The following is a 27,599-nucleotide window of genomic DNA, read 5'->3' on the forward strand; positions in this document are numbered from 1 at the left end:
GACTGATGTGTAAATAGAAAGTTGAAGGTAAATACACTTATTTATATTCAGCCTTTTTCAAAAGTATCTGCTGCCTGGATCCTCTTGTAATCACTTAAACATTATTTACATTCACAGAAAAAGGATTTAAATGAATGTAGGTAAACTGTTTTGCAAATAAAGGCAGTTTTTAGACTGAGTTCAGGTGGTTTCACCCTCCACAACACCCACACAGCTCAGTCTGTGTGTATTGGATGCCAAGAGAAAGACAACTGTGGATTGTGTGCGATGCAGTAAGTGTGTGTGATGTTGGACCGAGGCGACGACAGCCTCTGCCAGTTTTAACAGTCCTGTCCCGTCTTTCCTTTGTAAAGCCGTGGCGCTCTCTGTATTTTTTTTCTGGGCACTTCAGACCAGCTCACATCTAAGCTCTTTATTGAATTTATAACGTCATGGCAACCGTTTCTCTGGCCTTCATTATGCAGGTCCTCTCAGGAGGCAGCAGAGAATCCAAACCTGGCTGGAAAACAAAACACACACAGATAGACTGAGCTAAAAACATGGTTTCAGAATGACAGATATTTGTTGTAGAGCATTAATGTGAAAGTTGAAAGTGAAGAGATAAATAGCCAAAATGAGGAGTGAGAGAAGATGAGTTAAATACTCTCCCTCTTGTGATTTATGTTCAGCTGTGTAACCAACAACACACACTTTCAATAAAGGCTGAAGTCTACAAGTTATAGTTTGAAACAACTGGGCTAAAGGACCAGCTGTCTAATTATTTGCATTAAGGAGAAAATATCAGTCAGCTTTCAGTAACCCAGTAATCAATCTAGTGAGCATATATAGCTGGTCAGTTTAGTCAAAATTTATTTCTGAAGCCCCAATTCACGATATATGTCATCTCAGGCCACCTAGATTTGTTTTAGCAGCGCTTGGTGATGGTGAGTAGTAGAAAAGAAAAAATCATCAGTCACTCAGAAAGTTGTAGCGGACTCAAACAGCAAATGGCTAACTTAGTTGGTAGTAAACTGACTGTAGAAAAGTCTCTTTCTCTTATTACAAAATGTAATTTTCCATTATTAAAATATAGATTCTAGCCTTAAGGCTACATGTTATACATTTTGGTGGTCTTTTTAATGTTTAATGAAGATTATTTACATGTGTAAAAGCAATGAAACTACCAATAAGTAGGGTTATTAGTAGGATTTAATTATTTTTTATGTAAAAAAACTTTAAAAATGTCAAAATACTGTTGCAAAACTAGTAATTCAGTTTTAAATTACATGAACAAGTTTAGAACATATTACTTTAGTATTTTGTATTTAAGATTTGACAGGTCTTTAATATTATAAAATTCTACCTATAAAATATGTGCATTTACTTGTACTTGCAAAACCATAGTTATTAAACAAATACTTATGATTATATTTAAAATGCCGAACTGTTCATTTAAGTCACATATACAATACAATACAATAACTTTATTTATCCCCAAAGGGAATTTCAATATATGTGTAACTTTACATCAAAATCTTGTATATTTTTTCATTAGCCATGTGAATTTATAAATTTTAGATGATTTCAAATATACAGAGAAAAAAGGAAATATATAAATCTGTAAAAAATTACAGATACACAGAAAATCATTGAAACACATGCATCTTACAGACACATTTTCTGCAAAACATCTGTCAGTGTATAGATGTTTTACAGTGTAGTCTGAGTCTGGCTGCAGACACTGAACAAGCCATGAGGAGTCAGAATCCACAGTCAGTGTTGTTCCAGTGGGACTGACACAGCAGGGATTTGGACCAAAGTGAGGCATGTTTCTGTGCCGTGGAAACTTCCAGACACTGTCCATCATAGGAGCAGGTCTCGTGCAGACGCAGTGAATGGAAGGAAAGTTCACCGTCTATTATCTGCTGCGAGGATGTTTTCTCGCAGTCTGACATAACGAGTAAACTTGAGGACTGCTGACAAGTTCTACTGTGCGTGGCTTGTTCAAGGTGTTTTTTTAAATCTTCAAGTGCAAACATCCAGTCCCTCTGACTGACTGCTGCTGGTTGTGCAGAAATAATTAAGTCTCCTTTGACCAGCTTGTCTTTAAACAAGCTGGATTCCACATTATTTGTGCCAGTCGGAGCTTTGAGAGCTGTTAATTACAAGGTTTTCTGACAACATTAGCTAATATTAATATTTCATCCAACTGGGATCCAGTGTAATTACTAGTTACCATTAAAGCATGAGACGGAGGTTGTTTTATTCTTAGTTTTGGCATCTGCTGCCTCAGCCATCAGACTGCCTTGTGCTAAAACTCTGACTCCCAAAACCCACCAGCAGGTTTGAAAGGCATGTTATCTTTTAAAAAAAGATAAAAATGAAACTATTTTTGAGCTACAAACTGTAAAAACAGTAACGCTTGTCTTATTTGCTAATCTTTGACATGGTATTCCATTGGGGAACTTAAAAATTTAGATATTTCTTCAAAATCACTTTATTCTACATGTCTCATTTACAAACTGGCCCAAAAATAAGCAGTTTACTCTAACTAGATTCTGAAAACTGAAAATTCTGCACTCTTTGGTGCAACTGTGGAGTCTTTACTCAGTCAGCTGTGATCAATAGTTACATGACAAAAATTCAGGAACTTTTTAGTTAAATTGGGCTTAACTGCAGGCTGCACAGTGGCTTGGTGGTTAGCACTGTCGCCTTGCAGCAAGAAGATCCCCGGTTTGCGTCCGGGCCTGGGCCTGCATGGGGTTTGCATGTTCTTCCTGTGCATGCGTGAGTTCTCACCAGGTTCTCCGGCTTCCTCCCACAGTCCAAAAACATGCTTAACTTAAGGTTAACTGGCGATTGTAAATTGTCCATAGGTGTGAATGTGAGTGTGCTTGTTTGTCTCTATATGTAGCCCTGCGATAAGCTGGTGGCCTGTCCTGTCCAGCCCCCCGGGACTCTAATGAGGATTAAACGGTGGATAGATAATGAATGGATGGACTTAACTGCAGGCTGTGTTTCTACAGAGTAGATCAGAAACAAATACGGAAACAAATTTACAGCAATATCTATAGTGAGGAGAGACTCGGTGTTCATTTTGTGCTGCTGATATTTCATTTTAAAGTCTTTATTGTGACATTCTGATATCTTATCTCACATGTAGATTTTTTAAAAAAGGTAATATGAAGTCAGTCTTAAGAGGTTGTATGTCACAGAAATGGATACCAGCAAGACTTTTTTTTCACCAAACACATAAAGAAAAATGTGAGTTTGGGTTGCTAACCTCCTTTAAGGTGTTTTCTCACGCAACAGTTTCCACCTATGACTCCTTGTGACCAAACAGCCAATATTTTGTTGCAGCTGACAGGTTATTTTTGAAGAGTGGTGGAGTCCTGCTTCATCACAGACCCCTGGTGGAGTAGATTTTATTTGCAATGTCTACAGCACCAAAATGTCCTGTTTTGGCTGTGAGGTCGGTTTACTGGAAGCAGACTTCAGCCCTCGACACTCTCTGACCAAACCTGCTCCGCCAGACACAAGCTCAGCCGGAACAGCTGCCTGAAACAAACAGCGCCAGCACAATAGCTCTGTAGGTCTTTGTGTTCTCCCCTTCATGTGTGCGCTACATGGAGCTGAACACTAATATTAAGCCCCCTGGAGGATGCCCGCAGGGCTTCACATGCTGGAAGAAGAAGAGCATAAAACCTCCAGTAAACACTGCTGCTCCTGAGGCTAAGAAAAAAAACCTCACTGAGACTGCAGAGAGTGAAGCTGATCATTTAACCAGTGTGAAGACGTTTATTTTGTTTTGAGACATGAAGCTGTACAGGTTTGCAGATTTAACTGAGGTACACACATTAAACCAGTCAACCTCCTGATTCTTTTGCCTCAGACTGACTTCAGGAGTTTCGTTCTGCACGGTTTGTATTCACGCCCCGACCACCGAGTGGAGACACTTAGAAAACTTAATTGCACAGGTTAATGTGATCACGTTTGTTCAGGTGTTGCTGCTTCGTTAATGAGGCTCACAGTGTCTGACTGTGCTCCTGCTGCAGTCTGTGTTTATGCTAATGTTAGTTTCATACTCTCCATGGAACATTTTAGTTTATTTTAAGAGAAAATGGAACAATGGAGACTACCGCAACAGCAAGAGGTGTGCTGTGTATTAAATCTGACAGAGCATTTTATTGGGAGGATGCGTCATACGTGCAGATTCTAACAGAGATGAAGCCCCTCAGTGGGGTAATAAATGTCATAAATAGAGACTATCAAGTAAATTAGTATCCCCAGCTCTCTAATGTAGTAACAACAGGCCAACACTGACATATTTCCTACAGGCCAATCTTCAGCCCATCCAGGTCACCCCCCCTGATGTCTAAAGTCATCATCCGGTGCTTAAGCCTGCCTGATAAGTCTGACACACCAAAACATAATCCTCAATATATCCTTTAACCCTCAACAACATGGCGACTGTTAAGCAGCCTGCTGAGCGCGTCAGTGTCAGCTCAGCCTCATCACTTCAGGGATTTTTCCTCCTCTTAGTGTCCTTCCTTAAAGGACATGTTAGGATAACATGCATGCAGAAACAGAATGTCACTTGTATGTACACTGTAAACATGTTTCTTATTTTTGTACTCTGTTTAAATTTTTTATTAATTTTTTGGGGTAATTTTAAAGATTTTCCCCACTTAGGTAAATTATAAAAGGTATTTGGTAAAATTATAAAAAAAAATAATTAAAAAGAAAAGACACAACAAACATTTATTACATGTTAGCCCTAAAATAAAACCCACAAGAGTGATGTTGCAATCCTTTTATTTTTCACAGTAAAATTGTATTATTTTGACTGCATTTAAATCATCAAATTTCATTATTTAGCACATTTACTACTACTGTTTTAAAAGAAAAAAATATGTATATTAAGGGTTGAAAATGGTAAAATAATTGTTTAATTGCTGTATTCCAGATTTTACATGTTTTGGTAAATTTCAAATATCTAGTAAAATCACAGAAAAAAAGATTCATTTACACGTTAACCCTAAAAAAACTCAATTCATCTTTATACCTTTGACAGTAAAAATATTATTTTTTTAACTGTATCTAAATCAGCAAAAATATAATTATTGTACAAATATTTGCTTTTATTGATAAAAGTGTCTTAAAGATGGAAAAAATTACATAATTTTTAATTTATTTTTATTTTTTTTTACAAATGTTCCCAGTTTTGTATATTGACTATATAAAAAAACACAAGGAAAAATTGTCAATAATATCCACATCTAAAATGTATATTTTTTCCTTTACAAATGTAAAAATAACTAACTTTTTACTGTTTTTGAATCAGCAGCACAAAAAAATAATAAAAAAAATCAGCATTATACATATATCTGCCATTATTTTCACCATTTTTGAACATTACCATATTCCACCATTTTGCATTATTTTTTTCAGGGACTCTTTCTGTCAGATTTTTAGAACTTTTTTTTTTAACAGTATATACATAGGTGCACACGGTGTTTGTAGTATGACAGACCACAGTGAAACTGCCATCCAGATGTGTCTCCACACACTCATGTCATATTCCTCCTCTGTGGGTAAATGTCTTCTCAAAGCTTTGACATCTCCTGCTGAAGAACTGACCTTCTCCTTATGGATGTGTGTTTTTTAAGGGGACCTCTCGAACATGCAGACACATAAATGTTTAGAGGTGAATCACGGGCGAGGAGTCGTGAGTCAGACGTGGGTTTTGTTATTGTCTTATTGCAGTACCACCAGGGGAGACGATGTGGTGGTCTGACTGCCGTTTTCCTCAGGTGGCATCAAACCAAGTGGCTTCAGCCTCATATGTGGTTCTCCAGTCAGACGTTTGCATCGAGTGTATAAATTTCAACGTTACATTAAGAAATCCTGCACGGACCTCCCGCAGTATAGGATACGACGACGACCCTGGAGTTTGGCACCGATGGTCCAATGTTCTTCTACACAGTTTCAACAATTCAAATCAGTTTTATTTTTACAGCTACAGTTGACTACATAAGTTATCTCAGGGCATTTCACATGGCGAGGTCAAGACCTTACAACACTATGTTATAGAGTCATTCCATCTGAAATCAGCACATTTTTGGAACAATTTTGCCTTGATCATTTCTGCATTTTTTCGCATAAATTATGGATATTTATACAGATAGTTGTGAAACTTCAGCTTGATTTATCAAATACTTTCTAAGATGTTGTTCTTTTTAATTGTGCCATCGACACATTGTTAGCACCTTTTTTGACACAAATTTTAGGCTCTTTGGATGACAGTATCTCAGAAATTGATGATCAAAGCCTATAATTTTCCACAGTTATTTCTCATCGTGTCACTGATTCAGACTCTGCAGTATTGGACACATAGACCAATCTTTGATTAAGGATGAGTTAACATTATAAAAAATATTCAAACTTCCATAAAAAGTCCCATATTTAAGTACTCATTACGAAAAAACAATGATAATACAGAAGACAACTAGTGAACCACATTTTTTTGCAAGTCATAATAATACAAAGCAAAACATATAAACATTTTTTAGACAGTTTTATGAGAGTTCTCTGAATATAACTACGAAGAAAAGATATTGGTATATTTTTCTTAGATTTTTTCCCCCCAAGAATTTACCCCAAACTACTTGACAAGTCTTCTCCAAACTAAGGTTTCTGCTGACAAAGTTTGGTAGGAAAATGAAAGTTATGCCCTTAGTTATATCTGTGAGAACTGTTTTAACCATTATAACATTTTAAAACTCCAGAACTCTGTACTACTACAGCATGTTTACTTCTTGTGACCAAATATTTCATATTAAAAGGTATTTTAGATGTTTTGTATTATTGTGACATTTTGATCAGATAATATAATTAGTTTATTACCAATTGAAAGGTTTTTTTTGTTAATGTGTGCTTAAAGATATTTTTTCATGGCAGCTTCACTTTTCATATTTCAACTGACCTATAATCAGTGAATATTTGATCTACTTTTCCAATATTGCAGACTCTGAATCAATGCCATGATGAGAAATAAAAGGGTTTTATCCTTGAGTAGTTCCACAGATGTTGTTGGCCTCAGATTTCAATGTGCGAAAATTGCTAGTGCAAAAAAACTCACAGATAAGTTTTTAAATATCTACAGTTTATGATAAAGTTTCAAGCAGATCTGACAGAAGGCCCCTGATGATGGAGAGAAACCCGACAAACCCAGTGATTCCCTTCAGCCTGCATTAACACACTGTGCTGCTATAACAGACTGTTTTAAGATTACAATGTTCTTCTATAGAAAACTACTGGAAAACATCTCAGAATGACATTTTAATTGAGCTTCTACAGCACTACAGTGTTTGCTTCCACATTAAACATCCATTGGAGCATATTTTTCTCTTAGTTGTGCTTTACCTGGATCAGGTGTTCTCCCAACACACACAAATGCAGTAATGATGTCATATTTACTCTGCAATTTCCAGTGCCTTTTTTTTTTTTTTTTTTTTTTTTAAAGTTATTTTTTTGGCCTTTTTGTGGGCTTTATTAGATAGGCGCAGTGAGAGAGAGACAGGAAACAGGGGAGAAGAGTCGGGGGAAGACATGCAGCAAAGGGGCGTAAGCGGGAATCGAACCCGGGCCAGCTGCATCAGGGACCAGCCGCTGTACATGGGTCGCCCACTCAACGCGTTGAGCTATACGGGCACCCCAGTGCCTTTTTTTAACCCAGGATATTTGAAAACAGATTCTGTTTGCGTGCTGTCATTCTTTTCCTCTCTTTTTTTTTCTTTTTAGGAGGTAAAATATTTGCTCTGTTAACAAAAACCAGGAAAAGCAGGCTTGTTGCTCAACAGTATTTGAATTAGGTGAGTTTGTTTGGAGGGCGGATGAATTCAACACATCTGTCAAGGCCTAATTATGGAAAAAAATCATTATGTAATTTCTCTGTCTTCACTCTCATTTGCAAATTTATTGCACAACAAGAAGGCCGTATTTGCATTCGTGGGAATGTCTGAGAGAGTGTGCAAATAATCTTGCTTTATTTAGCTGCTAACTGCTTCCATCCTGACAAGAATATCAATATGGAGAAAACACTGTTTTATGGGTTCTGTAATATTAGGAGTCATCATCAGCTGATTTACTGGACTAAAGCCCTAAAGAGAGTCGTGTAGAAGGTGCAGAATCAGGGTTATGCTGTAAGGAGAAAAAAAAAGTTTGCATTTTTACAGATTTTTTGCAGATTCTTGAAATGCATAGAAATGTCAACAAAATTCTTAAAACAGACTTGACATGTTTACAGAATTTACATGTCTAATGTAAAATAACATTAAGAACCTGTAACTCAAAATAACAAAATAAATGTAAATGACAATAATAATAATACATGAAACTGTTAAATTACAGTTTACTGCTTTAAATATATTACAAAAATAAGATATGATTAGTGGAAAGTTACAAAAAAATAAATACTGGTTCTACAATTTTACATAGATTTGTCTCTTAAATGAGAAATATTTTGTATAGTTGCAGAAGTTTTCACAAAAATATTGACTGTTTTTTATAGTTGTATAATACCTTTACATATTGGTGATCTGTCAAAATACTGTTGTTTTTTAATGATATTTATCTATCTAACATGTAATTTCATTGTTTTCAAACGTTTAAATATCCTTGTTGCATGTTTATGTTCTTTACACATACATTTCTTTTTTTCTTTCTTATTTTTCACACTACTCGTCTTTTTAGCACAACCTAAGGCCACACCACATTGCATTTCAGTGCACATTTTGCTTGTGCAAGTGTTTGTAAAATCACTGAATCCTGGATCTTTGAATCCTTATGTGCAGGAAAGTCAGACAGACTCGCTGGATGTTTGCTCTTCGCTGAGAAGAATTTCCTTCTGGCTGTTTTTAGACCGGTTTCTTTGTTGTTTTTATCCTTGAGTTCTATTCGTGCTCACTATGACATAAATCTTTGGATTTATACATAGTTTAACAGTCATGAGTACACATACACACACATTTGTGATTTTTGTTTTCAGAAAAATGTGAAAGATACTAAATCAAACCATTAGCCCAAATGCAGGTTGTTTCTTGGTTGGAGGGTGTGAATTCTCAGGTGCAGAAGAAAATACAGAATCTCATTGTGTACATTCACAGCTAATGGGCCTTTTAGCTTCGCCCAGTCAGACCGATGTGTGTGTTCAGAGGGCAGAACTGGTCAGTGGGAGTGTATCGGAGGAAAGAATGGTATAAAAGACCTGAGGGGCTGTGCAGCTTTAAGTACCAGTGTTGTGTTTGTCTGTCTGTCCTTCAGCTGGTTCTCTCCCGGTGCTGCTGCCTCCATCATGCTGGTTCGAGCTCTACTCCAGACTTCGCTGGTTCTCTGGTTGGCTCAGCAAACTCTGCAAGGCGGTAAGAAACTCACACGACTGCATCAGTGAAGACGAAGCAAAGTTTTTATACGCTGTTTCAAAAAAATAGTATCTTTACGGTTTTTACCTGTAATTTTTCCAGAAAATATACTTACTATTATTTACAGATTTTTCCTGTTTCGTAAAATTATAGATATCTGGTAAAGTTGAAGAAAAAGACTTCAATTTACTTGTTAACTTAAAAAAGAGACCAAAACTACAGATAATGTCTACATTTAAGGTGTCATAACAGATTTTCATTTGTTGTTTTAGAGTGTTTGACTTTAATTTTGCACTATTTTACTATATTTAAATGAGCCACAAATGCTATTTTAGACATTTGTCATTATTAAAAGAAAATTTCTATATCTGAAGGATTGAAAAATGCACTTTTACAATTTTTTTAAAATCACGACAATAAAATGGCACAATTTTTACAGTATAAAATCAATTTTTTGTACAGACAGCTGAGATTATTTTCATAATTTCTAGTTATTAATCATTATATTTTTATATATTTCATCATTTTTATGTATATTTTCTGCCACACTTCAAATGTGGCAGAAAATGTAGGTTTTTTTTTTTTATTTTTAGGTGTTTTTTTTACTGTGTACTAAGCAAGATAGCTTTATTTGATTGATGATTTTGGTGATATTTTTCTGTTTATCTTGCCTATTTCTATGCCAGTTCTGTTAAATGTCTTTGCTGCTTTGGTATTTGAAAAATTAAGTATTTTGCGCAATAACAGCATAAAGATCACCTTTGTCGGATTTGTGGTATAATTCTAAGCAATCTAATTTAGCTTTGTGTTCAGGAATTAAATTTAGAAAGCAACAGGTTAAAAGAGAAACTGCTACTGCAAATCTGGAATATTTGTGGAAATAAATGAAATAATGTTAAGTTATCAAACAATTCAGCACAAACTGGTCAAAATCTATTTACCTTGACTCTGGCTTTCGCGAAAATTTTGCTTGAAACGTTGGCTGACAAATGAATGATGAAAGAGCTCTGAGCACATCTGTCTGATTTCACTGTCAGCTCTGATGGATCAGCGTCTTCACTGACTCGCTCTCACTCACTTGTTAAATCTCATGTGTGTGAGATCGGGGCAGAAAAAGGACTGTGGGCTCAAACGTCAGCAGCTCTGCCAAGTCTCTGTGGCTCATATTATCTGATTTCACTTGAATCAAAGGATGCAATGAGAAGGTGGCAGAGGCAGGTAAAATCTGACGAATGATTGTGAGAAGAACTAACAGGCTCCAGTCAGTCGCTGCGTTTCCATCAGTGAATGTCTGTCTGTCTGTCTGTCTGTCTGTCTGTCTGTCTGTCTGTCTGTCTGTCTGTCTGTCTGTCTGTCTGTCTGTCTGTCTGTCTGTCTGTCTGTCTGTCCTGGTGTTTCCCAGTCAGGCTACAGCAGTCGCAAAAACCTCGACTGGCTTCTGGTTCACAGTTTTTTACCGTATTGTGGATAATAAATAGGTAAACATACTGGCTTTTAAGTAAAATTTACCATAAAACCATGTCTGACCTTCAGGCTCAGTTAAATACAACTCTATAAAAAGTAGTAACTGAATATATTTACTCAAGTACAGTTGTGAGGCATTAGTATTTACTTTCTTCTCCACTACATTTGTCTGACAGCCTTTGTTAAGATGAATATTTTGCTCAGTACAACAGGCTTTTAAGTACAACACATAGTTAAAGAGTAAGCTAGTGGTTTGTGACTTTTTTGGTTCATTAAGTCAGAATCTCTTTTTAGACGTCTGAGTTGTCAAAAGCTCCACCAAATTGTGTTTTTCCCCCCTCAAAATTTTCAGTAAATATTTAAAACTTTGTCTAGCAATATGGAAAAAGTCCAACAACTGAAAACAGCTTTGTGGAATTTGTACATCTTTTTTTTTTTTTTTTTTTTTTTTTGCTTTAGCAGGATTTTACATACAGCATTTTGACATGTATTGGAATATTTTTACATTACTGTACTAATATTTTCACTCAAGTAAAGGACCTGAGTACTTCTTCTACCACTGAGTGTGGGTTTGGAAAATAAAAGGTTAGGAATCTAAAAGCTCAATTTACACCAATAGTTAAGTCCTCCCATCCTCCTTGATAGATTAACTTTCCTGCAGACTTACACATCATTTGTTTACAGATTATGCATTCTTTCTTATTTGCATTATTTCCATCATTTATATACAATGGATGCAGAGCTAACATTACACACTCTACCATCTTTATTGACTCCTAGTTTGGTAATTTAATGTGTTTGCTATCTATTTCAGTTCATTATAATTCTCACAAGCTTCATAGCTTTTGTGTTTTTATGCATCATGGTGGCTTTCGGAATGTGTTCAGTTTTATCCTCTTTTGATAACTATGAAAAGCAAATGGGTCCCATCTGTAATGTGGTGTTTTCAATGTTTCAGGGGTTAAACCTCAGAGTGTGTCCTGGGGGAGAGTGCTGCCAGCCAGAGGTGTGTCAAACACATTTGCTTTTAACTTTTTGTTTTTTTAAAGTTTACCTCCCTTAAAAACAAGAAGAAATAGGTCTGTACCTGTTTCTCATTTTTGTATGTCTGTTTTTTATTTCTTCAGGTGTCGGCATTGGAGTGAAACCTGGAGGTCAGTCTTTTTCTATGTGTACATCCTATGAATGGTGCACTGGATGGCTAACTAATGCCAACTATGAGTAGCTAATTAAAACTGAAAATTACAGCAGTAGAGGCTAGCACCTTATCTGACTGATTTATTGGATGTACAAGTGTGTCTCATACAGATGTGCACGTGACATTTAACCTATAATGAATAGAGGAATACCTGTTTCTATCTTAAGCTTCTTTTTTGGGTATAAATACAGAGAAAAGTTGTAATAATGTAATAAAAAATGCTTTTCCTCTCAGTTACAGGAGCTCTTGGAGCGCTGGGGAGCCGATATGGCAGCAAAGCAATGAAGACTGGAAGTAAGTTAAATTCTGTTTAACTTTCTGCCAACAGAATGATCTTATATTACTTTAACTTCAGAATAAGTCATGTATGTTTTTGTTTTTCTTTGGTAAATCTCAGTTGGACGTTATCCTGGAGCTCACCTTGGTGTTGGTAAGAAAATCCTCATGTCCTACAGATTACAGTAATATGAGTAAACCTGCACAGCACTGAGAAGAAAAGGCTTAGAATACACTCGCCTGTTGGAGAGTATACAGAGCACAAACTTCTTTTTTTTATTCACGACTACAACATTATTGATCTATGAAAGGCAGATGGAATAATTCCTTGACTCTTGGAATTGAGGTGCAGAGCTCCTCCATCCAGATAAATAAACAGCCCATCTGAAGTCTGAATGATGATATTTGTTGGTGAACTGCTGCTGGACAACAACGTGAACTTTCTGTTGTTTTCATAGGAGGCTACAGATCTCTGGGTTTAGGAGGCAGAGCTGGTCTGAAGCAGGGTGGATATGGAACCCAGGGAGCTTACGGTACATCACCAAACCCCCACAGTCTACTTAATGTTTATCCTCCTCTGGTCTCCTTTTGTTGCTTTGGTTAATGTGAATAAAAAATAAAGAAATAAATACAGTTTACTAATAGTTTATATCTGTCTTGTGGTTGTAGGCGCCAGTCTGGGACCAGGGATGGCGCTGGGAGCTGGTCTTACTAATGGACTGGGACTGAGCTTGGGCCAGGCAGGGAGACGTGGTAATACTGACATACAAAGGAAGATGGCGTCCAGCAGATAATGTTTAATAGAGGTTTTAGTCAGGCGTTGACATGCTCAGTAAGGGGAGATGTTGGCTAGAGCCATGAAAGCAAAAAAAAAAATAAAACAAGCATGAGCAGAACAGCACTCCATTTAAATTATTTATTCAAGCAGGTACATAAATGAAAATTAGAATAAACACAACAACAATCAGTACCAAACACACTCATTAGCTGCCAGCTGCTGTTAGAAAAGGCCCTGAAATTCTTTTTTTTCTCAGTCAGCAGCATAATCTCCTCCCAAAGAGAGTTTTGCGTCTTTGTTTTTGTTTGTGCTCTCCTCCTCCTAATGGAAGAAGGTGATTGTTGTATTTTTCTGCGCCGATAAGAGTTTAGCAACAGTTGAATCAAAATCTGTTGACGGCTGTGAGGTTGTTTTCTTACGTTGCCAATCAAATGTAATAAAAGCAGATCCATAATCATTCCTGCAGTTTACTAAAACAAGAAAAGAAAATAGCCAATAAAAATATACAGCAAATTTCCATAGTTAAAATGCATTTTCTGGCCTTAATTTTACACGAGATTATCTGTATTTTTAGATTCCATTTTAATGTTAATGTAGGATATTTACATGTACAAAACAATGAAATTACCTATGATAATATAACGCATGGTTAGGCAGATATAATTATATGTATGATACAAACTATATTTTGAGAAATTACAAATAATTTTAGATCCAATTCATCAATGAAAACAGTCATTCAGCATTTTTATTGTGAAAACTTCAGCAATTATGTAAAATTTCTTTCTTTTTTGAAAATTTAATTCATGGGTATTCGGCATTACATTCAAAAAATGTTTAAAAATAGTTAAATTAAAAAAAGAAAAATTACATAAATATACATTATTTTAAAAAGTATTGACTAATTCTATTTCTTACCCAAATAAAAACTTTGACGCTTAAAAAAAAAAGTATAATTAAAAAGTATAATAATTACCTGTTTCTGAAGAATACGTAAGTTATTAAGCAAGTTTTTTCAAGAACTTCAAGCAGCCAGATGTGGTTTGTTGCAAGTTTAGATTTGTTTTTTGTCCTGTTCACACAGCACAGCAGAAACCTTGGCGTCGGTGCTTTATGCAAAACTTGGCACAAAACCTTCAGGGCTTTAATGAAATCAGATTTATGAGACGTGTTGAACCATTGAGTCTTTATCTTCTTGTATTCATGTGTGTTTGTTATAAATTTCACACTGCAAACATGCAGACACATCTCATATAAACAGATGGCTATACATTGTAGGAATCTTTGTAAATAGGAATTAACTCTGTTTTTGTGACTTTCCAGTTTATGGCGCTGGCCTCGGCACTGTGCCAGGTAGGTAATTATATGGTTTGTTCCATAGTTTCTTTTTGTTGCGTATCCAAATGAACGTAAACACACTCTTCTGTGGGTCTCTGCTTGTTTGTTGGATAAATCTCAGCTAAGTGGCTCTTTGCCAACACGTCTGTGAACATGATATATGAGGCAGATCGCATCTCGCCAAATAAATTATGTGTCCTTGTAAAACAGAGAAAACCCCAGGACACTGATGATGTAATCAGAGCGCTTGTCTGATTTAAAGATGAACTGGGCTCTTTGTTTCTTTGCCAGGATACGGAGGTTTAACAGGCATCGGCTATCCTGGAGCCCGGCCAGGTAGGAGTCCTGTCTTACCTCAGGTGCCTTCTCATATGTGTGGGCTGCAGGGTGTTTTCTTGTTGCTCTGGCCTTAAACACTTCATCCAAAGTCGTGCAGTAACATCAGGTTTCACAGAAGCTGGGTAGTTTTCCAGAATCACAGGCAGCATCTTTGGTAGAGCCATTTTTGACCTGTTCTACTGAACTTAAGGCCTTGTAGTTTAACATCCGCCTCCACTGCCACAGAATGTGTCGTCTTTACAAGAATAAAAAAGCCTACTTCCTGTAAAACACTGGTGATAACGTTGGTGCTGGTTTGCTCTGTGAGTTTGCATGTGCAGTGAACTCAATGACAGTCCTCCTATCTGCTTTCATCAGGGGTTTTACCTGAGTATCCCACTGGACAGGGGGCCAAGGAACAAAAACCGGGTAACATCTTCACTGCAGTCGACTGTGGTGATCGTGTGTGTCGGGCTGTCTTTGTTCTGTGCTGTACTTCTCTGCAACCTCTGTGAAATCGTCGCCTGGTGTTTCACCGATGTGGAATTCATGTTGGCATGAAATCACATCTATCGAATGTAATGTTGCTGTTTTTGTTCTGTGTGCACAGGCGAGACTGTGTTTGTCTGTCAGTGTTTCATCTGTGTTGCATGTTGCATGAGCTCCGAGCTCCTCCAGCTTCATCTTCAGTCTGTGGGTTAATAAGAGTTGATGTGTGGAGAGAACTCAGGGCTGTGGTTTGCAGGAGCTGAAGGGATGCAGGAAGTAGGTTAAGCAAACTAAATGCACAGTAACAACTTGATTTTATAATAAGATTAAAATGATGCTCTACTGATTGCGAAAGCTGCAGTTTGCTACGTTAAGTTTGTAATCAATTTTCTATAGAGCATAGCTCAAATTTTGCTGATGTTTTACTTATCGGGGCAAAAAACTAATTATTCACACATGATTCATTTGTTTTTTGGCAGGAATGTCAAGTTACCGTGAGTCATGAAAATTTCTAATCTGTTACATTATTCTGATTCTGGCTCACAGTAGCTCAGTTATTTTATGCACGATAACATCTTTGTTGTTTTAATATTATTAGTGAAGCTCAATTGTAAAAATTGGATTATTTCAGTCTCCTGGCAAATATTTTTCACTTCACTGTTGACTGAAGCCTCCTGCTGTGTGTTACTAAGCTTTGTGTATCAGTTGTCTTTGCCACACACTGATGCTGTTGGAGTCTGGAGTTGTCTTCATCTTGTGCTGTGACTCTAGTGTGTTTTATGGCATTTCAACAATTTGGGATGGCAACGTTTTGCTGCCATGGCATGTTTTATATGTCGATTTTATCGCAAGTGTGGGTCCTAATTATGGTGATGATTCTGTCCTTTGAAGCTGGACTACTTTCAGACCATAATGGATTTTGTCTCGTCTGTGTTTGGTTTTGAATCGCCTCCATTCGAGCACTGATTCTTCTGTTGATGATGTGTTATATTGTATCGAATGCAATGATACACACATCGGTAGAGTAGAATTAAAAAAACAGACAGATCAGTGAATATTTTTGCCTCTGGCTGCTACAGTTGTCTCTGATCCAACATAGAAGTTGTGCATGCATGATGATATTTCTCTGCCAGGTGCAGCAGATTTGATTGGACCTGAGCTGGCCAGTCTGGGCCAAACTGTTCGAGACCATAAGAGAGAAATGAGCAGAGCTTTAGGTCACTCGTATGGAAAACAAGACAGAATGCTTGGACCTGAAATACCCAACATGAGGAGAAGCAGTGTATTTGGTCCCACTGTTCCTGAATTACATGCAGGAAGGGAGGTCAAAAGCCTCGATCCAATAGTTCAGTCACCACATCTTGGGACTCCTCTTGATAAACAGAGTGAGATTCTCAGTCTAGCTGTTTCACAAGCACAAGGAGGACAAACTCATGACCCTTCGATCTTTAAAAGAAAAGGGACAACAAGTCATGGAGCCGCACTGGCAGCTGGAGGTGTAAGAAGACAATTCAATCTAGATAAAGACACCATCAAAAGTCTCGGTTCTTCTTCTGATTTATCTATTCAACAAAATCCTCGAACCCGAAACTGTGGCCCCGCTGTTGATTTGTCAGGCGTATTGGACAGGAATCGCTTTGAGCTTTTGGGTTCAGAAACTCAAAGGAGTCAAAGTTTGCTGCCTCAGACACACGTTGGTGAACAGAGCGAACATCCTGGACACGTAAAGCCACAAGTGAAAGGAGAGAAAACCTATCAGCTCCCTCTTTCACAAGCACCGGATAGAAGCAGCATTTATTCTGCAGCAGACAAGCAGGGAGTCAAAGGACTGGTGGCTAGGAATGGACTGCAAATCCGCAGCACCGTCACTGTAGAGAGCCGTAGACACGATGCTCCAAACCTTCAAGCACAAGCAGGGGGGCGCTATGGAGCAGTGGTCCCTGGTGCAACTGGAACCCAAAGTTTAGGAATCCTGTCAGCCGGAGCAGGGCAAGAGGCTCAGGGCTTCACTGCAGATGTTCACGATGCAAAAAGCCTTTCTCAAGCAGAACATGATGTGAAAAAGCCAAAAGCTCTCCATATCCCAGGGCAGGCTGGGAGGAATAACCAGGCAGCAAGTAAGAGCACAGCTTTGTCTTTTTCATCATCTAAGAATCCTTTTTTGCCTTTCAGATTTGGCTTTTTTAAGGCCCACTCTTGAGATTTACACTATGCTAGTCTCCTAAATTACCCAGATTGCTTTTATTTGCCTTTTAAAAAATTTTCCGTAACAGTTTTTACTCCTTTTGTTTCATTTGGTAATGACATCTTTCACATGTGAATGTAGTTTATGTAAAGTGTCTCTACAAATGTTATCTTACATGAACCCTCTAAAGTATTGAAAATATCTCATGTACATCCAACCGAGAAGTATTAGAGCTATTGGAGTGCTATCTAGTTTTGCATGACAGTGGTCATCTTGTGACAAGAAATACCTTTGCACAAGTTATCAGAGATGTAAAACTTGTCCTTTAGCATTTCAGTCAGATGTCAACAACCTGACCGACACTTTCTGGGCTGGAGTCTATAATGACTCAGTCAGATTTTAATTTAACCCTCTAACCACCAGGTTTTTTTTTGCTCCCGTCACTGTGGGCTCCATTTACAATGCAGCATGAAGTCCTGCACCTCTATGGAAACAATCATGGATGGAAAGAAATAGTCAACAATTGCTTGATGTCTTATTATCTTAATTTGAATAGCTTTGTAAAAAATGACCTGTAGGTTTTGGCCTTACAGCTGTAGTGACCAGAAACAGTTAAACTGTGAGTGTGGCTATGTTTTGCTTGGTACGCTGAATGGAGTCATTGTTTAATTTCCCATTTGCACTGATGGAAATTCAAGACTTAATCATTGGGAGGCTGAAGCTTCATGGATCCTTTAATGAGAACACAAATCAGTTTTCTGCTGTAAAGGTCATAACCCAGAGAATATAACTCTGACTGCAGAGTGAGTCGATAATACATTTCTGTTGTGCGTCTTTAATCATGTAAATCTGCCATCTCTTGAACGTCACAGGATTGAAGATACTTTAAAAAGATTCACTCTATCTTGAATTTATGAATAATTAATAGAACTGACGTTATGGGTCTGACTTTGCAGGGCTTTCCGCAGCAAACAGTAATGTTCTGCACCTGCTAATAACTTTTAAAAAACGTTATCTATTTCGCCCTGAGCATAAGACCTAACTTCAGTGTTGCAGCTTTGTTAGACCTCTAAAATAGTCCTGAATATATCCGGCCAAATGAAGGCCAGTTGTAGCCTCTAATGTCTTCATTACATAATTTAATCATGACACAAACAACTGTAAATATCTAAGATTCACAGTTTAAGTTCATATATTGTGTTTTACTTATTTGAAATTGTCTTTTCTTTATAGAATGGTTATGTCACTGCTAAGTATAGCACAGTTTTTGCCCAAACATTATTGTATACGTTTCCCCAAAACAACTGCAAATATCTGGAAATGCACAGTAGAATAATATGAAATAATTCATGGATTGGTCAAAACATATTCTCTAATTAGCAGCAGAGATGCACTGCAAAGTATAAACCCGATTGCAACACAGTTTCATGGGTGATGTTAGAGCTGCAATAGTTAGTTTAGTTATCAACAAATAAATTAATGAGGGACTTTTTGACAGTCAGAAAGTGTAAATTCTCTGATTCCAGCTTGTTAACTTGAATACATTCTGGTTTCGTTCCTCCTCTGTGACGGTAAACTGAATATCTTTGGGATGTGCACAAAATAAGACATTTAAAGATGTTATCTTGGGCTTTTGGAAACACTAATAGGCATTTTGTTTTTACAATTTTCTGATGTTTTAACAAACAACTAGTTTATTAATCAAGAAAACAATCAACAGATTAACTGACAATGAATACAGTCATTCGTTACAGCCCTATGTATAAAATCATAATGTACGGTTGTTTCATGTAATACAGTTTCTGGACTCTGAAATAATGACTCACTGCGATCATAGTTGGTAGATTTGTCAAAAGGGGATTTTGTAATATTCACTAATACCTTAAGCTGTATATTGTATGACTCATTTAAAGCAGTTGAGGATCTCTTAATCACTGATCTGGCTGTCTGCACAAAGAGGTTCCAATCAGAGAGGAAATCTACACTTCATCCAGTCTGTGTTGGTTAATCTCCTTATATTGACACTGCATTTATCCCAGTGCTGTAATGCTGGTTTGACTGCGAGTGATGGTGAAACGAAGCACATCCGACAATATGTCTGTGTCTATCTGGGTTACCTCTGACTCATTGTTCAGGTTGTCATATACTCGTATTTTGATGGTTCAACATCTGGTATTGTGGGTTTTGGGATTCAGTCCAGGAAAATTACCGTCCAGTGGAGCGGATGCTAAAAATAACACCCAGTTCAAACAAAGATTCAGACATTTATTGTGTCTGGTGTCAGTTCCATGTGTTCCATCTGCAGAAACCGCTGCATCTTCCATATAAAGAGACTACTGAATGAAGAGTCTTGTCACAGTTTTCCAGCAGAAACATGTATATTCCATATATGTCATTATCAGCTTTTTTAGTAAAGCTGGGTTGTATTTGTTAAAAGTAAATGAGTTTATTTAAACACTTCACTGAGCACACAGCAAAATGATTACCTCTACATTTTAGGTATTAAGTTTTGAAAGACATACAGGTGTTTTTTGCTGAACTTCTGTCTACCTTCTCCACAGGTTACATGGGTGGAGCAGGAAACTATCTGGGAGCAAGCCTGGGTGCTGGAGGCTATGGACCAGGTAATGCTGGATAATGACATATAACACATGAAAAGTGCTTTTTAACAGACTGAAATACTGATGTAGATTTACTCTACTTGTGGTAAATATTTCACATGTGCCGCCCTCAGGTTTGGGTCAGGGAGCATATCTGGGTGGTGCAGCAGGCAAACTAGGAGGTAAGAATCTGCGTTTTCCTTCGTTTTTCTTTTCTTTGTTTTGCTTATTTGGATTTATGTGCTAATTTTGCTCCTTTTGCATCTTAACTCATACCTCTCTCTCTACAAAATAACATTGACATCTGCTTCCATTTAAGTATTTTAAGAAAGCTGAATTCTTAATTCAGTTTTTCACATTTACATATTTTTCAGTTTCTGTTGTCAGACAATGGAATGAGTATAAAATAGTGACTGAAATGCAGCCCATTAAGACTGCATGTTAACCAGCAATCACTTCAGAGCCATTTCCAAGCTGCGGTTCTCCACTGTTAAACTACTGATTTCATAACCACAATGTTGTCTGATAAACTCACTAAACACATGAGTTAAAAACAGCAGCTTTGTTGTGAACATGGCAATAATTCCATAATCAGAAATCTGTGTTGTCTACTGTGCAGTCAGCTGTTTAGCTCTGCATTAGCAATCACAGATACGGAGAGAGTCTTCTTCCTGAAGGAGGCGTGGACAGCAGCAGCTCAGCTTTATTTAAAGCTAAAAGCATTGAAAAAATTCATTTAGAACAGGGCTTAAACCAGGAGTAATAAAGTCGTAATATTAACCATCTTATATGCACTATTTTAAACTGAAAAACACACGTGTGGGGCTTTGTTTAATTTGCTAAAAGGGGACACAACATGGGTTGTTTACTGTGAGAGCGATGTGGTCTTGTAATTTAACTTGCGGCAAGACTGTGAACAAAATATTTCCCAAAATGTCAAACTATTGCCTTAAGGGCCTCTTCCATAGACCCAGTCATCTTATGCAAATGTAGAAGCTTGTCAGAAACCACCTACACTTATTAAGAAAATCAGGATTTGTTTTCTCCACTTTAATGTTGTTGTTCAGAATGAGAGTGGAATTGAGGACTGGGCCAGACAGCAGAAACTCAGCTGCTACTCCTGCTTTGCCTTGTAAACCAATAATTTGCTTGTGAGTCACACTAGAGAGAAGAAAATCTCTGTCATCTTCACCTTCCTCTAAAGGTCACACCAGAAGCTGCCTTTCCTTTCTGGTGAATAATTAATATGGCTTTTTAAAAACTGCAAGACAACAACAACAAATGATTACTCACAAATTGTTTCAGCCCTCCTGTGAATATCTCTTTGTTTTCTCTTTTCCGTTTTGCATGTCCGTGCAAGAAATTAATGTCTTTAGAGCCGGCCGAGTTTTTTATTTGTTCTTAGTTAAATAATGTCTTTTGTTAAACAAACACGGTGTGTGTCACACAGTTTGCTTTGAATGTGTGTTATCACAGGCTATGGGGAGGGAACAACAGGATACCTTGGCGCTGTGGCAGGCAACGGCTTTGGTAGGTGGAAGCCCAGAGAAATTTCATGTTTCTTCAGCTGGTCAGATTAAATTAAAGAGCAAAGACTGTTACTTTGAGACGTGAATCGACTACGACAGAGGATCGCTCTTCATTGTGTTTGGTGTCAAAAACACTGCATCAAAGCCGTCACTGACAGGAGTGTTGATATGCCATTGACATAGGCTTATCTTTAATGTTGCTTTTATTGCAGGTGGAGATGGTGCTAAAGCTTTGTCTACAGGTATTTAGCATGCATGCATGACACTCTTGGATATTTCCTCTCTCTTTATCTTAACATATTTCATCTTCTCTCAACAGGTTATGGCAACGGTTACCCTGACGGTTATGGAGCTGGTGAGTGCCGTCTAAAACCATAAGCGGGGAAACTCAGTCTACTTAAAGAGTCATTAGCTCACAGACATAATTAATTAGAACTATGTTTCAGGGCTTGGTTACCCTGCAGAGTTAGCTGATGGTGCTGAGAACAAAGCAGGGAAGAGTGAAGGTAACAACTTCCAGGAGTTGGTGTAAACTGGCACTAACCCATAGATGCTTAACCTGCAAAGTTTGACAGCATAAAAAACATCAAGAAAAACGCTTGTTAACATGGCCAGTGTGGTGTTTTATCCACTGGGTGTAGCTATTGTCTCTTATTTATAGAAGCTGACCAGTTGAATCTGGTGGCTTCTGACTTCTTGCTCCTGTAGATGCTTTTAATTTGAAGGTTTCCTACTTATCAGGTAACATTTGGCCAGTATCTGACATGTATGTTTATCTAATATATTTATTTTCCAGCTCTCAGTACAGGAGGCTACGCTGGGCCGGTCCAGGGGGCGTATGGTAAGAAATTTAAAAATGGAGCAGCAATAAGGACGCAGTTAATGTATGTCCCTTTAGCTGCCATACGTGTTTTTAAGGCTGTTTAATCCAGTTAAACTACAAGTAAAGATTAAAAAAACAACGGAAAAAAAGGTAAAACACTGCTTCAGACTGTAATGAAGAAAAACAACACAGTTCCCATCGGAATACAGATTATAAAGCTACACTCAAAAAATCTAATTATTCTCATGTATATCCCACATCTCAGCCAAATCTGTTGCTTCATTTTAAATATACAAGTCGGGGGAAACATGGCCGTCCATTCAGCAACAAGAGCGCAGTCTGAATACGTTTTCAGGGAAAGCTTGACACAACTGCCCCTCTCGTCTTCTTTCAGGAGCGCTCGGTGCAGGCCTGGATGCAACTGGTGGCAAATATGGTGAGCAGCACTGACATGACCTCATCCCTCTGTCACAGTATTACTCAGGCTTCTGTCGCTGTGGCTTTCCACGTCTGAATCAGACTTGAACTGGTGACCTGAGCAGAGCTGGCTGATGGCCCATGCGGGTTAAAGGCTGGAAAGAGACCAGAGATATGAGTCAGTTTGACCATGTGATGATTTCTTTTTTTCCCCTCTGCAGGAGGAGGAGCTGCTCAGGTTCCTTATGGTAATGCTCCAGTGATTCCTGCCGGACTGGAAGGTGGGGCCTGCATGTGTTTGCAACTTTATTTGTAACCACTATCACTGTTAAGCAGAGCATATCTGCATCACAGATCAGTTGGAAATATTCATTGCTGACTCGTGGCAGATTTGACCACTTTTCTTGAGCAGTGTTAAGACTTACACTAAGAGGGTTATATGTATTTGTCCTATATGTCCATCTACTTTCTTGCTCATTCTCATATCTGTGCAGTAAATGAGTAGCACCATGTTACTCTTTGGTTTATGGACAAATTACAAAAGTTGTTTCGCTAAGCTAAGCTAAGCTAATCCAATCCACTGATCCACTGCATTCAAGAAACATACTGACCTTAATACTTAACTCTAAAGCAAATCATTTCATTTCCACAGATGGTTAAATGTTCCTTTAGGTAGCTACATAAATGATCATTGTATAAGTATAAAAACTGAGCTTTGCAGTAGATCAGGAGAAGAAATCAAATTATATAAAAGTCTATGAAAAAATGAACTTACATCTCATTTGATTTCCTACCCCAGTAAACATTTTACTAAAAAGTTTATGGTCTCAATTGCTAATTTCAAGACTTCCTCAGTACAGTAGGGTGTTCATTTTGTAAATTATGGTCCTATTTAGGGGAAAATACACAGTAAAGCAGGGTATGTTTTAGTGGCTGGGATGCCGTGTGATTGACAGGTTGATATACTGACATGCGTAGAGTCCTCATATGTCACATCTGGTTTCAAAAGAACAAGATGGCAACGGCCAAATCCTAAACCTGAGGCTTTTGAATGATTTTTTTCACAAACCAGTAGTTGTTAATGCAGGTACATTCATCTTTTACATACAGTCTATGGTTGGAAGCCCTTTTCTGTCCAATTGTTTAACACTTCCGTCCATCGTATGCAATTATCAGGCTTTATAACTGAGGCAGCGTTCACTCATTCTGCTTGCTCTACATGCACCACAGAATGCTCAGTAAATAAAATTACAAAAATATAAGCTACAATAATACTAGAACAGAAAAGTAAGAAGTAAAAGTGGCAATGATTCTGAGCAAAATAATACACGACAATGAATTATTGCACATGAAAATAGAACCAAATACTGATACATAGCTCCTACACCAGCCTCTGAAGATTATCTCCCCTCCTCCTCAGCCACCTTCTTCTTAAAAAAAAAGAAAGAAAGAAAGTATACTTGGTTCATGCTTTGTTCATGTGAATGTTGTAGATCTCAGGCTCCTCTGGGGGATTTGTGATCTCTGGGTCTGGTTTATGCTTGTCCACATGGTCACCCGAGCAGAGTCACTGTCAAATATAAATGTTAGTCTGAATAAATTGTTAGGTCTTAAATCTGTAATACTATTACAAGTATCCCAGTAAAGGATGGTAACAGACTTCACGCATTTGAATCCTCCATTTTTTTATGTATTGTTTTTATATTCATATATCTGTACACTTTGTTGTGTATCATTTACACAAGACTTGTTAATTGAAATGTAATTTTAAGGGCCTATAAATGCTGCACAATGTGAGAATGGAAAAAGAATCAACACCTCTGACTTTGTTGGTGTTAAAAAAAAAAAAAAAAACCTCTAAAATGTACAACATTCTCATTTGGTTGCACCCTGTCAGTTCACTGCAACATCACAGCTACCAAAACCATTAAATACTCCTATTTAACATGAGTCCTTCCCTCAGGTGATGGTGGCTACCCCTACGGCGCTCAGCAGCTCAGCCTCGGTGCTGAAGGCGCCAAAACCGCCAACAAATATGGTGAGACACTGTGTGCGTGAGCAAAAGTGTGACAAACTGAGTGTGATGGAAAAGTACCGTTACTGAGAGGTGTCAGTTTTCTTTAACCAGTTAAGTCCCAATGAGGTTAAAACTTTTAAACAGAGAATAATGAAAATGAACAGGAGCATTAGATGTATACAGTGCCTTATGATCTGGGATAAGAACATGATACAGATATGTTTCGTGTGTCCATTATGGCTGATCATTGTTATGTCTGTTGAAGTGTTTACATGTTCTGTGTTGTTTCAGGTGCTGGTGCAGGTTATGGAGCTCAGCAAACAGGTGAATTTACATTCCCCCACAATCAAAGAATCACACACATCCTGTCACACAAATATAAAAACCCCCAGTGGATGTCTTTTCACACCAGCCCATCAGGTCAAGTCAAATGTGTTTCTAAAGCACATTTGAAACAACAGGAGTCAAACCAAAGTGCACTACAGTTATAAATAGCAGCCCTTCAGACATACACAGAGTGGCTGAAGGACATTTCTGAATAAGACTGCTTGATAGTAAGGAAAAATAAAGGATACAACGCTGTGAAAATTAAGTCAAGGTGTCAACCTGCACTTGGGTTAAATGCAGAAGATAATAGCTGGGTCTTCAGCAGCTCTCACATAAAAAGGTAAACTGTTATAAAGATTCAGAGCAGCTTCTGCAAAAACTCAACTGTCTCTAATTTTGTGTCCAGATCTTGAACCAGCAGGGATCATCTGGTTTGTCACCCACAGTGCTCTAACTGGTTTGTGAAAATGTGAAGGTTCTTATAAATAAGAAGTTGCCAAACCATTTAAAAGCTTGAAAACAAACAATAAAACCTTAAAATCAGTGCTAAAATTGACAGGAAGCCAGTGGAGGGAGGCCAGTACTGGAGTTTACCCTGTTAAAATACAAAACGGTTGCATTTTGTACGAAATTTAGATGCCCTGGAGCCAATTGTTCTACGTCCACATACAAACATTTACAAAAGCATGGCCGAATTATAATAAATGCATGGACAACTTTAGGAGGCCTTCACAACTTCACCTTAGCTAAAGAGGAATTATGTCACACTAGAGAGTCAAGAATCCTGTCAAGGTCATCGAAGAGGTGCGATCAGTTAACCATCATGATCTCAGTGTTATTTTCATTTAGACTGAGAAAGTCTGGCTGTATTACAGCGATGTGTGTTTATTTAACCAATATTTTTAGCATGGGTATGTCTTGCAAAATCAAGATTTTTCTAAATGCACCTTCAACTTTCCTCAGCCACACTTAAAGTCTCAATTAATATATTTTGCAAATTTCTCTCGTCTGCATCTTAACAGTCTAATTTCTTTGTTCAAGGTTATGGTGCTCAGCTAGGAGCCACTCAGGATGCCTTGGGTAAGAAAACCAGACACTTCCTCATTCATCAGCTTCCACACACTGGCGAACACACTAGTCATGCTTGCTCAATATAACCATTTACAACACATTTTCTGTGCACAAAAACACCTTTCATATTTAATTATTGCACGGTTTAGCATGCATTTTAGCATTAGTGCGCTTTAATTGATTTCTTTCAAATATACAAATTGCATCCTTCACAAAACTCATTTTTATAAAGATTTATTTGTGAAATGAACTCTGCACTCATGATTGTTGTTTACTTGCTCTCAACATGTACTTTGACTAAAGCTGCTTGCACAGTGAAAGTACAACTGCATGCATTATGGATTATTTTCCACTTAAGGGTATGGAGTGAGGTGGCTAAGTCCTCTTAATGCAGGTGAAAAGCCATTTTCGCAAGTTTTAACGTAGCTGTCAAACCACTTTTTGTTGCTGCTTTGTCATTCTGAGAACATTTCTGAAGCTGAACTTGGCTGACTCTTTTCACAGGAGAGCAAACCGGCAAATATGGCGGAGTGAACGGTGCCCTTGGTAACGGCTACAAAGGTGAGAATGAAGGAAGCTTTGCAACTGATGCAAGACGATGCAGCTAAAGCATTAAAGATCTATTCAGATGCAGTTTTCTTTTGTGGTTTTGAGCAAATCAACACATCTGTGGCTCATTTTTGAAGATATTTTTGATTTGTTTTGTGTAGATGATTAGATAAGATGGACTTTTTTGTCGAGTATTATGTGGTTTCTTTGTGATTGAACACATTCTGTTGTGGTTTGGTCTTTTCCTGATTCAGTATCTTTGTGTTCCTCCCCCTCTGTCTTTGTCTCTGTCTTTAACCAGGCTAATTCAAATGACCTGGACCTCTCCACGTGGATCATTTCCATAATGTGTTCAGTGTAATGAGCTTCTAAAGCTTTTATTTTACGTTTTACTCAACTTTGTCCTGTTGCGTTGTCCATTTGTCCTTTTGTTTTTCTTCACCCCCTCGTCTTTCTCTGTAAGTGGACATCTGTTAGTCATGTCTGTTTGTCTTCCTTGTCCAAGAACCTGCTGTACCCCACCAGTTCAGCTCTGTCAGTGCTGAAGACATTGGTGGTGATTGATGAACATAAATAGATGGAAAGTGCAAGAAATGTGTCTCTGTTTTAAAATAAAGATTAAAATTGTGATTTTACTGTTGTAATCTAATATATTATCTAATCAAATGAGGTCAAACAGAAGTTTGCGAGTCAACACTTTTTCACACGTACTAGCACACATTGTTCTCTTTAACAGACCAAATGAAACCTCATCCGTGCACAGGAAGCTTCACCACTTCCCCTCCCATGTCAGGCAGCATTACCTAAGATAAACGGAGC

General features: G+C 37.7%; 1 protein-coding gene across 4 annotated transcripts; it reads left to right on the forward strand.

The window, feature by feature from the left end:
- The first annotated feature begins 9,244 nt into the window (after positions 1 to 9,244).
- On the forward strand, positions 9,245 to 27,410 carry LOC111587859 (uncharacterized). 4 transcript variants are annotated; one of them, XM_035942784.2, is made up of 25 exons: positions 9,245 to 9,401; positions 11,824 to 11,871; positions 11,993 to 12,019; positions 12,298 to 12,357; positions 12,461 to 12,493; positions 12,798 to 12,872; positions 13,009 to 13,092; positions 14,441 to 14,470; positions 14,747 to 14,791; positions 15,152 to 15,202; positions 16,396 to 17,379; positions 20,009 to 20,071; positions 20,182 to 20,229; positions 21,524 to 21,577; positions 21,789 to 21,818; positions 21,896 to 21,931; positions 22,023 to 22,082; positions 22,373 to 22,417; positions 22,794 to 22,835; positions 23,038 to 23,097; positions 24,780 to 24,854; positions 25,125 to 25,157; positions 26,202 to 26,240; positions 26,736 to 26,792; positions 27,082 to 27,410. In XM_035942784.2, the coding sequence occupies exons 1-25, from the start codon at positions 9,335 to 9,337 to the stop codon at positions 27,084 to 27,086; spliced, it is 2,151 nt and encodes a 716-aa protein (XP_035798677.2). In that variant the 5' UTR covers positions 9,245 to 9,334; the 3' UTR covers positions 27,087 to 27,410. The 4 variants fall into 4 exon arrangements, with proteins under 4 accessions (XP_035798677.2, XP_035798678.2, XP_035798679.2 ...); XM_035942785.2 differs by lacking the exon at positions 22,023 to 22,082; XM_035942786.2 differs by lacking the exon at positions 16,396 to 17,379 and having other exon boundaries at positions 9,246 to 9,401.
- The last annotated feature ends 189 nt before the right edge of the window (positions 27,411 to 27,599 follow it).

The sequence above is a fragment of the Amphiprion ocellaris genome, chromosome 19 (assembly GCF_022539595.1).
Source record: "Amphiprion ocellaris isolate individual 3 ecotype Okinawa chromosome 19, ASM2253959v1, whole genome shotgun sequence".
In the NCBI taxonomy this organism is placed as follows: Eukaryota; Metazoa; Chordata; class Actinopteri; family Pomacentridae; genus Amphiprion; species Amphiprion ocellaris.

Coding starts and splice junctions, on each gene's coding strand:
- LOC111587859 (XM_035942784.2), top strand. CDS start 9,335: ATGCTGGTTCGAGCTCTACTCCAGACTTCGCTGGTTCTCTGGTTGGCT. Junction 21,819..21,895: donor TGCTAAAGCTTTGTCTACAG/GTATTTAGCATG, acceptor TTCTCTCAACAG/GTTATGGCAACGGTTACCCT. Junction 23,098..24,779: donor GATTCCTGCCGGACTGGAAG/GTGGGGCCTGCA, acceptor TCCTTCCCTCAG/GTGATGGTGGCTACCCCTAC.